General features: G+C 41.9%; 1 protein-coding gene across 3 annotated transcripts in view; it reads right to left on the reverse strand.

The window, feature by feature from the left end:
* The window catches only part of DLG4 (discs large MAGUK scaffold protein 4), a 740,755-nt gene that overhangs the window by 14,270 nt on the left and 712,076 nt on the right, over positions 1-14,409 (reverse strand). For all 3 annotated transcript variants that reach the window (XM_078671185.1, XM_078671184.1, XM_078671186.1), the window contains 3 exons: positions 1,835-1,871; positions 1,084-1,111; positions 71-118 (listed from right to left, as the gene is read on the reverse strand). In XM_078671185.1, coding sequence (XP_078527311.1) covers positions 71-118; positions 1,084-1,111; positions 1,835-1,871 — 113 coding nt within the window. The remainder of the gene's footprint in view (positions 1-70; positions 119-1,083; positions 1,112-1,834; positions 1,872-14,409) is intronic.

Consider the following 14,409-nt stretch of genomic DNA (forward strand, 5'->3'; position numbering starts at 1 on the left):
ACAAAATGGACAAATGAAGGAACCTACAAGCCAACTAGGGCTACTAAGAAAAGCAGGAAGATGAGCATACCTTCCATTTGCATCACCGTTTCATAACTCAGGACAGAGTCTTCTCGGCCTGGAGAAAAAAAAACAACAGAGGGAAAGAACATGAGAACTGTGTGTTTCAGGCCTGCTGTAATCTGTCATGAGCCATCCCTTTCAACCAGCACCAGAGCAGCAGGAGCAGCTGCAAGGCAGGGTAGAGATGCATCAGCAGAGCTAGATGAAGACTGCTTCGCAGGATAGGAAGTGAGCTTCAGGTCAGGGGGATGGGTGCATTGAGGGAGCTATGTGTGGTGTGCAAACCAGGCTGAGATGCCCTGCAGAGGGCATGGAAAAGAAAGCGGAAGTAAGTCATGACTGAGGTATGCTGGTAGGGATATCAACCGTTCATGTACTGTAATTGTAGAGGGTGCTGCAGGTTTTGATTGTGAAGCTCAGCAATAACCTTGGGGTTGCAGTACTGGAGTAGCGGGCGGTGCTGCACACCACAAATGGATGGTCTGGAAGAGCGGTGTGTAGGTTTGATTACCGGAAAATCACTGGGCACTGCGGTCAGGGTCGAGGAGCATTGGTCGCATTATGTGTAGATCTCAGTAATGACGCAGCAGGAGGGGCTGCAGATCAGGGATTAAGTCGGTCAACAGCCTTCCGACTACATCCTAGTAGTAGCAGGGTAGGTGTAGTATATGATTGGGATGCATTGGTAGAGCTGCCACCTGTTCCAAGAACAGAACACCAGCTGCTACTGTTCAAACTGAGGTGCAATGGCAGAGCTGTGCATTGCTCTCCGTATAGGGCTAGCAATGGCGCTGCTATCAGGGTTGAGGCGCATTAGAACTGCACGGAGTGGGAAGGCACTGGAGCAGATGTGAGGGCTGCAGGGTGAAACCCGTCTACTGGGTTTACACCTCGACAGCAAGGTGCTTTAGGTGGGATTGTGTATTTAGGGGGGGAGTGTGCACATTTTCACATTTTCAGACCCTGAAAGGAAATACAGAGAAAAGCCAAGAGGGAAAAAAGAAGCGAAGCAAGACGTACTCTGAGATCCCGTCCCGGACCCCCGGTCCTAAAGGAGAAGGAAAGAGGAGAGAGAGATAAGAAGGTAGCAGAAACTCTACAAAGTAGGAAATATGAAGGAAAAAGCAAGTATAGGGCATTACTTCCCCTTCCCACATAACTTAGATATCTCTATGCACTGGGAACAAACTTGAACACAATTACTTTTCATTTGATGCAGCAATTGATTCCCTTTTCTCTCTCTAAACCCACCTTGAAATATAGGTTTTATTGCTCTATTTGTTTTGGTGTGCTTAAAATCAATTCTCTGCCCTACCTAATGAGGCAGCCATTTTAAGACGAATCCTGTAAAATGTAAAGCAAGCTGTGACAAAGCAGGTGGGATGATCAAATCAGCTCTCGGGACCGGATCATTCACACAGGAGGATCATCATCCGCGAGCCGTCGGAAACAAGAGCGGTCCAGAATGACTTAAACCCGCGACATCACTACATAAGCAGCATTTTCTAAATGGACTGTTACACAATGGATGTCAGTTTAAATTAGTCAGATGTTAAACCTAAATTCCAACAACTAAGATGGAGACAACACAATAATGTCATAGAATTAAGACTGGGGCAAGAATTTAAGAAAACAAGTTCTAGGTATTGGCAACGTTGACTTTTACAGGCCTTTTCAGTAGTAATTTTTCATTCGCTTTGGAATTAACAAATACGAGTGTTTCATCCCCAGCAGAGAAGACCTCAACCCTCAGCAACAATTGTGTACTTACTTTCGATTTTAACCTCGACCACTCCCTTCTTTCCACCCTGATGTGAAAGGAAAGGAGACAAGTGTTAGATGAGAAAATGGCGGATGTGCCAGTCAAGCACTCGTTGGCAGCAGGGCGGGGAAACAAAAATTAAAGGTATATCAATCTTACAACACACTTAAATATATGAGAATAGTAAGTGTCCTCGCCTGAACACCTGGAGAAGCATAACTATTATTTTATATTTTTCCATTAAAAATCCATATCTATTGAATATGGAAAGAGGACATATGCGGTTCACTTGTCTTCCTGGTCAGTGCTCACCCAGGAGACCGGAAATTCACTTGCCACCTTAGAAAAAAAAAAATACTTCCCCAAATGGGGTAAACTGGTTATGAAGAGCAAAAACCTCCTGTAGCAAAGCCAAAATAAATAACTGAAGGATGGCTCCTTATCTCATCCCCAAGAAAATGGAAATTACGGTTTAGATGTGATGTATCGGAGATGAATGTGTTTTATGGTAGATCAATTTATATAGTCAGTAACCAATTTAACTTATCAAATGCCATTGGTCCATTGTAAATGTATTATTTTATTGAGTGTAGATTTGAATTCATGGCAAGGAAGCATTTAAAAAAAAAAGAATGATTAAATTAAGATGTTGTTTTCTAAGGAAAAAGTCCAAGTTGGATATGTATAAGACTTCTGCAAGAATCTATTGTCGATGTTAAGTGTTTAATATGAGGTTTGTTCAGCACCTCTCCCTTAGAATCCGCTGACGATTGAATTAGTCCTGAACCTTTTGACAAGTAGAAAGCTTTTCAGGCAAAGCAGAATATTGAATAACTGGTTTAGTGTGCATTTCCTGACTAACTGATGTCACATCCTTTTGCATTAAAAAATAAAGTTTCAGAGGCATTACAATCTCATTCTTTTCTATCTGTGTAAAATAGAAGTACAGCATGCACCTTTTTAGTGAAGTCTTAATTTATCACTTTTCTTAGAACATATATATTTATGTATTTCCTGTGTCATCTACCCACTTATGCCAGATGTAGTTAGTCACGCATTTGTCTGTTTTACATTTGAAAAGAAAAATACAAGCATGAATCAGTGATCAGAGCAGAGGATACACTTCAACAAACTGAACAAAGAAAGTACTTCTTTCAAAATGATAGTTTTACATTATTTAAAGATATAAAATGACACACAGGAAGTAGCCTGGCCAAAGCAGCATCCAGCTCAGAGATGTATTTCAGCGCAAAACCAGTGCCCGAGGACTCGATCAGCGCTTATTACATTTTGAGTTAGGTATAAAATTGCAAAAGCACCCGACAAGCACAATATTCACATGGGGTACACACTTTCCAGATTTGGAAATGATTAAATATTAAAACTGCAGACTTTTAATGCTTAAAACATTTTTTTTGTAATTAAATAACATCCCTAGGGCTAGATTTCGTTCTGCCTATGCATGGGCTAATGATTTATTCAACTATATCTCCTCCTAGATTTAATATTCTTACAACACTATAATTTCAACAGTAATATATATATATATATATATATATATATATATATATAGATATCTTTAAAAATCAAACCACAAGCATGTGATGAGGTAGTGAGATGTAAAGTTTAGCAATAATCTAGACATCTAGTTCAATGTAGGGCGACCGGTTTATTTTAGATTTTTGCATATGCCTTGGAAGTGTGACTCCACGGCACAGTTTAGAGGTGATTGCACTCGCATTAGGATTTGCCGGACATATTACACAAAAATAAATCATTGAAGAGTTTGCCATGTCAAAGTCTCTTTAATGTTGTATATCTGCCAATAAAAACCTCAAGCATAATCTGGATTTGCTGGAATTTGGTAAAGAATATATTTTTCAAACATACAATCAATTTTTATCAATAGTTTTACATTTGTATGTAATGGTGCATTGTTCCCTACAGGCAGTATCTAGGCATGCATTGTTACTATTAATATTTTAGCCAGTGCAAGTAGTATTAAGGTGGGGAGTAAAACATACACAGTGCAAAGACTGGAATATCTCAGATCCAGGAAATATTTGTGTGATTGGCGTTTAGAGAATGGCCAGCGGTTCCAGGGGGTAAGGCGGCAGCCTTAAAGCAACATTTGTTGGCATCACATAATTACTGCAAATGACCAGAAACAATTCTTTTTTTTTTTACATGTATGGGGTGGGCTTCAGGAGATCAATTTCAATTTAGCCTAATGCTGTATATCCTTGCACTGTTTCTTTTTAGGAGTCTTGAGCTGTGAGATGGGGGTGGTGGGAAAAGTGGTACTTGTACTGTTACCTTACAGTGTTTATTTTCATGAGAGATGTCCCTACACATAGTAAAGAACACTGGCCTCTGAGTTGGCTGAATTATAAAGCCACCTTCGTATGTATCACTCTTACGACAGCCCCTTAACCATCTTCTTCGGCTGCAGAGTACTGCAGCTCAAGGAAAAAGATATTAGATAAACAATGTCAATCAGCCTCATATGCTACAACCATGTGTACAACACTCAGATGTCATGTTATTTTTTTTAAAGCCCACTAGTAACCCGTAAGGGTATCCAAGAGCTCTTTCGTCGGTGTGTGATGCCAGTCCTGAAGGGTTTACTCGAAAAGCCTGGTCTTCAGTGTCTTACGAAAGTCGAGAAGAGAGGAGGGTGGGGTGGGGGCTCTAGCGTGGGGTGAAAGGTCATTCCAGTCTTTAGGAGCCAGGTATGAGGAGGCATTGCCTCTACTCTGCTTTTGTGTGGAGTGTGTACTAGAGCAAGACCAGCAGTGCATGGGGTGTCCGGAAGGTTGGCTGAAATGAATGTAGGAAGGCAAAGGCCTTTGTTTTGAAGTGCTTTGTAGAGGAGTCAAAGGTTTGCATGCTTGTGTATCAGGAGCCAGTGGAGTTTCCTAAAGTGTTGTGTAATGTGGACTCGGCGTGGGAGGTTGAGGACTAGTTTGGCTGCTTTGTTTTTGGATGGTGTGCAGTCTTCTTGAGAATTGGTTGGTTGCCCTTGCGTACAGGGTGTTCGAATAGTCTAGTTTGCTGGTGATGAGGGCATGAGTGATAATTTTCTGGCCGTTTTCCAGTAGCCACTTGAAGATTTTCTTCAGCATCCTTAGGGTGCTGAAGCAGGATGAGACCACATCTTTGACTTTGGCGATCATGTCCAGTTTGTTGTCTGTGATGATTTCAATGCTTTTTATTTGTGAACAAGGCATTTGGGGGTGGTGGAGTCCATGGTCTGTGGGTCACGAGGTAGAGTCCCATGGTGAGGCGTCTTTCCAGAAGACACAATTCCCGAAGACCACTCAATTTTGTCCGAGTTCAGTTTGAGGCAGTTGGATTTCATCAAAGTGGCCACTTTGATCATTCATGTGGTGGAGTTGTTCCTGGTGTTGGGTGTTTTGTACGAGAGGAACAGTTTGAGTTGCATCTTGTCAGCATATGTGAGAATGTTTATGCAGTGTGCCTATATGAAGCCGACCAGATGAGTCATGTAGATGTTGAAGAGCGTTGAACTGAGTGAGGTGCCCCGTGGATTACTTCTCGTGCTTCAGAGATCAGTCTAAAATTGGAAAATTCCAGAGATCGAAATACATCCAGAGCAGTAAGAAACCTCCGAGTGGCCAGAGTCACAATCCGATCATTAATCTCACATTAAATAAATTACAAGGAGGACCTTCTGTTCAGTGAGAGCGCAGAAATGCAGCTTCCCTTGTCTAGGGTAGCCACAGAAATACAAGCCCTCTTCCCTCTTTTACCCAATGGGCACTACGCTAACAACCTCCGCCTTGGAGTCCCTTGCTCCCTAATACACACATTACAAAGGATTCAACCCACCAGAATAAGATTCCTACTTCACCTACACCGAAGGGACTTCCTGATACCAGTCCATCAAGCACTACGCGGGCGACCTACATGGGCTACCTTCAGCAAGACAACACAATTTTCATAGTGCCATTTGAGGGAAAGGCCTAAAGTAACAAAATCAAAAATCAATCGATTCTTCCAAAACAGGACACTGTGGTCAAGATTAGTACCTCTGATCGTCAGGCCTACCCACAGGAAGAAAAAGTCCATTGTTTGATCGTCATTGGAAAATACAACTTCTACAATTCAGGAAGGAAGTAAAAACCTGATATTTTCCAAGGTAAAACCAGGCTATCAATGTGCTTTAAATCATAGCCTCAACCCCCAGAGAGCACATTGCACAAGAAGATCACATCTTATCTTAACATTATAGCACTCCCTGCTCAGAGTCACAACCCTTGAGCGCCACATGTGAATCTTCACCAGAGGGCAGTGCTCAGTATGAACTACTTGAGTACCAGATTTAGCTTCTACAACCCGCCAAGATAACTTCGAACTTCTATTAGAAAATTGGAATGTTGGGAGCTCCATTGAAAACAATGGAGTGCTCCGGGCTCATAATGGCTGGTAGAAGCCCGGAGCTCCAACATTCCAATGTTTCTTTGTTCACAGCTCTGGTTCACGCTCCCATAAGGCTTTGTTGTTTTTTTGTTAGAACATTCTACCCTCTAGTGGTAGAATGTTCTAATAGCCTTATAGCCCTTCGTAGCTGGGCTATACCAGCTATTAAAGTCCCTCTCCCTTGTTTAACACTGGAGAGGGCCTTAAATAGCTGGTATAGCCCTCTACGGCAGGCTGTAAGGCTATAATAAATTCCTGGTATGAACCCCCAGGATTCGTAGACCGAGAGCTGGAGGCAGACCACTGACTTTGCTGGGGGCGGTAGCATAGAATCAGCTCCCCCTGGAACTACGCGCCTTACGCGATCCTATATTGTTTAAAAAGAAGCTGAAAACCTGTTTTTTCCCAATAAACTGAGCGTGCTCTCTTCCTGCCCTTCCAGCTGGTACTGCGCCGGGTAACTTCCTGGAGTAGCTGCGCACAATACAAGTGTTGAATTATATCATGCCTCTGATGAACGTCATGCACAAACTGGAAACCACCATATCTGGAAGGCCAGGACTGGCAACATAACTTCCAAGCACCCTGGAGTTTCTGCCTGAGGACCCAAACAATTAATGGTGGTGACAACCAAATATAAGCTGTGGAGGTTGCATAACAAATAGACGTGCTGGCAGTCATGACATAACTTCTTAACAGACAGAATCATCATTAGACACTCCATATCATATGAAACCTAATACCGATCCACTGTAGCTAATCATGCAATGCCACATAGGCAGCCAGACCACGGCTGTTCATATCTGCCTCACACTGCTGGCTCGGGCGGACTTTAATATAATCCTTTCCTGTGTGTCCCATCCAGTACATCTTGTAAGCAAGCGTAAGGCACTCCACAGTCACAATATGATGGAGGACGAGGGTACCACAGACCAATGCTTAATTTGTAAATAAAAAAATAAGTGCCAGGGCTCTTATTAGGAGGTCACAGTAGCTTGGCTTGCACCACACATTCCCCCTCCAGTGCTGCCAATGAAAGTACAACACAAGTACTAACCATCGCACTCCTACAAGTGTGACAATTCAGACTATTTCAAGCCCCCAAAGCTATAAGAATGACTTGGACGACAGGTAATAGTAATTGTGAATGTATATTGAATTAATAATTAACTGTTGTTGTGTTCATCTCTAAATTAGCTAGACAGCGCCACCTTGTGGCAGACTGTTACAAATGCCAGTGTTGACAATTAACTGCAGATGCCAAGCACCAGAAACCATTGGCACAAATTAAGCACTGCCACAGAGTCTCCAGGCAGATTCTCCATCCACACTGCTTACTTCCCACCATGTCATCCCCAAACCCATAAGATTTCCAAGAAGTTGCATAGGAAACCATCATCATAAAGCACCCGAAGAGCTAACCATACCCATCAACAAAGAAGTACAACCGTTACTTGTGAATCTCTCTCCCACAGCATCTCCACCACCTAACACAGCTATGGACCGCACCGCAAGATAAGACCCCTCTCAGGTTGATCATGCATGACTGTAATGTGATTCCCACAAAAACAACAACCTTCCTATCCCCAGCACACTCAACCACATTGCAGTGTCCTTCTGCCAGAAAATGTGCTTCGGTGCCTCACAATGGGGTATAAAGCACTATATATATATGCTGCAATACAATACATACACTTGATCAGAATACAAACTGGCTGCCAAGTGTAAGATAATGCAAAGTAGTTACATATAGTCCTAGACACCTGCCCATATGCCACGTCTAAACTTTCACCTAAAGTGCACAAGGCAAACACACATGGCGGTTAACAGAGCAGGTAAAATTATAGAAACAAATTGAATAGAATAATAGTGAGTGTATGATTTAGCACAATACAAGAACTGTTTTAAGGCCTGTCGTCCAGTAGTTAATAGTAAATGTGAATTGTGGCACAGCAGAATTCCTTTTGACTAACACATCTTTTGAGAACGTTTCGGTCTGGTTCCCAACCTTCCTAACCCTGCTGCAGCGTTCAGGTCCATGGCTTCGCGTAAGACCTGTGTGGCTCCCTCACATCTTCTTTTAGATTATCCCCTAACTCCAGAGATGAGAAGAGGACTTGCCCATTCCCTGGACATCTTTTGCACAAGTGTCTGGATATAGAACTATCACCATTATCTGATTTTTAAAAACAGAAGCCATCTTCCAACCAGCTATCTTAGCTGACCTTTCTGACTGTCTCTTAACAGCTGCAGCCCCACTTTAAGCAGTACAAGATTCTTAATGTCTATAATTCAAGTTTTGATGGGGGTATTGGTCTGGTAATAGTTATGGACAACCTCGAACACACAGTGAACATGGGTATTAGACGTGTTGATATGGCTTGATATATGTGCAAAATTGCTATGGCAACCAAATTTATTGCTGCAAATCATTGCTAAAGTACAAAAGGTAAATCATTTCAACATAAAAATTGTGAAATGTTACAACTTTAATTAAAACTTAAATAGGCCAAAATGATGATAGCAAGTAAAATTATGGTAAAATACCAAGTGTGTCATAAAAGAGAAGACTATGCCTGCGCCGAAGTCAGGCTGTCTGTATCTAGAGCCTGATTTATTTAAATTAATATATGTATCAATGCTGTGCCAGCACTCCAGGCTAGTAAAGCAATTCCCATGCATGGCCAGGGAAAGAGTTCCAATAATATTAACAGATTATACAAATTTTCTTGCCAGCAAAGAATTAGTTCTGACCAAATTATTGACACATTTTGAGGACTGTTTAAAAAGAATGCTTCTAAATTAGTATGCAATATTGAAAACTATATTTAGGCCTTCATTCTGTTCTGGCTGGTGATCCACTGGTGGTATTACCACACCAAGTCAGAATGAGGCTCAAAGTGGTCAAGCAAACAACAAAAAAAAAAAATATATTTCCTCAGATGGAAACTTTTGAAAAAATTACATAGGGTGGTTGGTGATATAGGAGATCTCTACAACCTTTAGAGGAAGTGATATCTAGGGACATATTCAATGGTGTTCAGGTAACAATGCTAACGTAATGGAGGTCTTTGGAAAATGTTACTTTTTTCCCTCTGATTACTAAATGTATGGTTACAAATGCAACTGCTAACAAGTCAGCATCTGGAGATAGTAATAAAATAAAATGAAGAATAGAATTGCGTCATTATACGATGCCTCAGCAATTTTGTAGTTCAAATAAATCGAAATTCAGACTTATGCCAGTATTGAAAATTCAGGAAAACTGGAGGGACTAGCCACGAAATAATTCAATGTGTCGCCTTCGTAACAAATAGAATCTGCAATTCATAGTTCTTCATTGTCCTTTTTCCTCATTATTTATCCAAGTAAGGAGTTTGATTAAACATTCTCAAAGATCTTTTCTGTTTAAGACCCAAAAATAACAGTGGTACAACATTAGAGGGCTGGCGACGAAGACATTCAATATGCAGTAGTTGGAAAGTAGGAACAAGAAAGTGTTTTTCGTGCCAAATTAATGAAACCCATTAGAGAATTAAGATAAATTATAATGTACTCTCAGATTGTTTGATTTCATGTTTACTCTTGTTAATCTCTTCACTTTTTAAGTTGGATTGAAGTTAAAAACCTTGGAAAGCATTAATTCAACAGCAATAAACTACATTCAAAACACTTGTTGAAAATGCCTTAAAATTATTGAAATGAAAGATAACTGCTGAAATTAAATTTTGGAAATTTCTTAAAACTAAGGGCCTGATTTAGATCTCAGCGGAAGGGTTACTCTGTCACAGTGGGGACGGATAGCTAATCTGCCCAAATATAAATCCCTTAGGTTATAATGGGATTTATATTTCAGCGGCCGGGTTATCCATCACAATTGTGACTGAGTAACTCATCCGCCGAAATCTAAATCAGGTCCTATAGAAATGCGTTATATAATTGCAACGCTAGAATTTGCATCAAACTCTAAATAAGTTGAATTCCTTTGAGCATGCTGGACATAAGTCCCCTCCCCCCCCAGGTGGACTAAATCCAATGCAGAACTCTAGTCCCGCTCCAGGACAGTGACAGCATAATGTCGTGAACAGGAACGAGTGATGGCTAAAACATTGTAATAAAGAAAACATTATGCTGTGGATGTGAAACTGGTTAAACATCTGTGTTTAGTATTTCAGGATACTGGACAGTTTTTCATTTCTCCAAGAAAGCTCAAAATGGTTGCACTTAATGAAAAAATGAAGAGTCGAGCTAGAAACTGTCTCTGCGCCTCGCCAATAAGGGTCTTCGAGCTTTCCTCCCATACAATTCTCCATAACCTTTAATTACAGCATCTGTTGCACATCATCAGAGTCCAAGCCGTGAGCTTGCATGCCCACGCTGATGAGACATAGTGACACCACTGAATGCAAGACGTCCTTTATGGCTTTGACGCACTCGACCAGTTGGAAAATTGGACAACCGACAATCTCAAGCAGAGTCTGACTCAACAAACCCATGACTGAGATCCCATTTTCTATCCCTTCGCCTGTCAAAAACCTCAAGCACCCAGGATCCAGTCCCCAGAATATTTTGCAATAAGGTCGCCATGCACCCAAATGAAGGCCAGATGATTGGGGTATCAGGGTCAGTGGACTGCTCCCCAGAATCAAAGGTGAAAGAAGCCAATTTGGAGGATGTTCAATCTTATCCACACAGAATACCGAATTGTCTCCACACACATACTAAACTCAGTCCTCCACCATTTCTAAACTGCAAAAGATCCGGAACTCTGCGTTAGAACCTTCGACTGGTGAGAAACCTTGGAGTCCACAAAAGGAGAGAGAAAAATATCCTCAGCGGCTCTCCATTGAGCAGGAACTGACTTCCAAGATGGTCCCCACCCTGCACAGACTCTTCTGTGGCCCATCCCTGCTCATCAGCAGGCAACATACACAAGCACTTTTTTAGCATCAGAGTTTTGGAGATAATATTTGAGACCCAAGCACCATTAAAAATAAATATTCATAGAGAATCATGCCTTTCTCTATGACCTGAAACTAACACCAATGGTTATTGCCACTGGCAGACACACTGAAAATCAAACAAAGTAGTCAGGTCACAGGCAAACACACAAATTCAAACATTAGGTACCGGTAGTTATTGTTCAAAGAATTGAGTGTTTCTATGTGGATTTTTATTTTCTTTCTCATTGGTATTTGGGGTAGTGTATATGGTTGCAGGCAAGGCCTTTTAATGTGCGGGGACACTCTTCTGAGTAGCTGTGCGCTATATAAATGCCTTTCATTCATTCATTCAAATAAGCAGGCCACTCATTGCCATCTGAGCGACTTTCGAATACCTGTATTCACATCGCATCCGGCTAATCAGCTGTTTGCAAGGTCAGCTGAGGCGCTCTAAGGCAGGCGCGAGGTCGCGTTTTGTGCTCGCGGCCTCAGCTGTTTCAAACAAGCTCACAAGCGCAGAGTCAGCATCTACGCGGCTCCTGCATGTATTTAGGAGCTCGCGGGCGAGTCAACTCAGCGTAACCTGACGTTGTGCACACAAGTTCCCGCAGACCTTGCTAATAAGAGCGCGCTCAAGCGGGGCGTAATAGCCGCGACTATAAAACAGTAACATTGATCATTATAAGCAATAATACGTTACGATCTGTGAGATGGAAGGAAGAATATTTCTTTTTAAGCAAGACGATGCTTAAAGACATAAAAAACATGAATTACACGTTAGGTGACTTTTAGAGTTTTGGGTTGTTTAAGAGGCTGTAACGAGCGTTGGATCGTTTTCGATTCAGGCAGTTTCACTGAGGGAGTAACGATCGTGCCTTGGACCAGATAAGAGTTTGCATTTGGCAGATTACAGTGGCTTATTTAAAATGTCTGAAGATCAATCAGGAAAGGATATGCAGGAAGAGAGAGTAAGGGGGTTGATAAGGAGAGAGTTATACACTAGTGTGTGCAGGAGGCAGTTAGGACTATGTTTAATAGTAGGAATAGAAAGGGCAATGTCAGTGATGAAGAGGAGTATTGGTCAGTGAGGAGGAAGATGCTTCAAATAAGGGACCAGAGGGCAAATTTATTTTGCAAAAAGAAACATTTAACAGTAAAAGACATCTCTGGTTCCTCAAAAATAGGAACTCTAAGTGGCTCACAAGGAAAGGTGATCTGAAGTGGCACAAGTTCAAGGCAGGCTAACCCTGCAAATGAGTTTCCATTTTAAGGGAAAAGAGATTAAACTAATAGAGAGTTTGATGAATATATTTTTGATATGGACTCGGATGACGGTGATATTTTCCCAGGTACAGAATGTGGAGACAGTCATCATTTAACACAGTAAACAGAGAAATGCATCAAAGACCCTATGGGGCAAACTCTTTTTGACCCTAAAGAAATAAGACGCCGTAGGGGTTCTGACTGGTGGCCTGTGTGGCGGAATACGTGAGGAAAACAATAAGGAAACCTCTGGAAAAAGAGGAAAGGAATATCATGAGGGTGGAGTGCTAACTTCCTGTCGCTGGGGAGAAGGACTCAATGATGCCTAATTTGGATCCGGAGCTTGTCAACTTCTTACTTATACTTGGCAGCGACACAAGAATGGGTCTGAAACACTCACTAAAGCAATGCGAGGACAAGCTATTAGGTGTTTTGGGCCCTTTAACCCATATCTTTGATGTTGTAGAAGATACTTTGTTAACTAAAGTGAAACTAATTTAGAGCTCTTGAAAGGGTAGAGACAAAAGCAATCTGTTTCCTAGGCAATGGCAACACTAGTATTATAGTGGAAAGGAAGAAGGCAGTACTGATTAAGATTAGTTTAAAGTTAGGAGACTTAGCTAGGAAGGAGCCTGGTAAGGATACCAAGGGACTTCTCTTTGGAGAAGGAATGGTAAAGTCCTTTGAAAAATATGTGGCTACATTAAAAGCCTTAGACAAGGCACAGACTTCCGTGCGAAAGGTTTTCGGTGGGAGTAGTTTATATTAAAGGGTCGGAAAGAGAAGGCAACCTTCTGGCCGTGGGTATTATAAGACGCAAAAGGGATACGGACAAACAAATTACACAGGAAACCAGGGATCAACAGGTTTCTACCCCCAGAGGGAAAGAGGAGTTAGAGGCAGATCTTCAAGAAGAAGAGGCCATCAATCTAACTCAACAGGTGAATATGGAGACAATTTCTGGTTCCTACCTAGAAAAAGGTGGGAGGAAGGTTACGGTTATTCCAGAAGGAATGGGAGAAGATAACTCGGGACCAATGGGTTCTTTCAACAGTACGTGGTTACAAAATAGAGTTCAAACATACTCCTCTACAGAACATGGAACCAAGAGAGCTTCAGTTCAAGGAGGAACAGAGAGAGTCAATAAGGGAAGAAATTCAGCAGAAGTTGAAAGGCCAGACACTATCTTTCAATAAGCAACAAAGGTGCAAAGATTAACACTGAAAGGGCACTGGGAGAGTCTGTGGAACACTATAGTTTGAAGCAAGCGGTGGCGAGGAACAAAAGGTCCATTTAAACTGTGGTGCAAAGTTCTGTAGCCATTTTAACAGCCTTCTGCTGACAGTCTTTTCAACACCTGGGTCCAACTGCCTCAAAGATTTGTGAGATTCCCATTAACACCATGGCACCGGTTCCACGGTAGAGAGGTGCATTACTAATCCATTCAATCTAGGGGAAAAAAAGCAATTTAGCAAAACACCACATTTTGCAAGGTGACTGCTCTCACGGAAATCACCGAACACTGGCAGACCCTCATGCCAAACACAGGCTTCATTTTATTCAGTCAAGGCCAGAGAAAGATTGTCACAAAAAAAAAACAGGCTATTGGGTAGTAAACTTTAACCTGGAAGGTTACAACAGTGGGGAGTGCGTCTGCATGTGGAGGAGGAGAACCTACGAGCCGACTAAATCAATTTACAAGGCTAAACACCCCAATATTTCAGAGGCCAATCTACAGGATACTTGGATGGCCTAAAGCAAACTTCAGACACAACTGCACTTCACTGATTTCCCTCAAACCTCTGGTAGATGTTGAGGCACGCTTTCAAGAAAGTGACACAAGTCAGTTAACATCTCACGATTGGAGGTTTGCGTTCTAGGTGGAGGTGTGCTCAGAGAGAAGATGGGGATTGGCCCATGCAGAGTAGAGCTAGG

Source organism: Lissotriton helveticus, chromosome 12, assembly GCF_964261635.1.
Source record: "Lissotriton helveticus chromosome 12, aLisHel1.1, whole genome shotgun sequence".
In the NCBI taxonomy this organism is placed as follows: domain Eukaryota; kingdom Metazoa; phylum Chordata; class Amphibia; order Caudata; family Salamandridae; genus Lissotriton; species Lissotriton helveticus.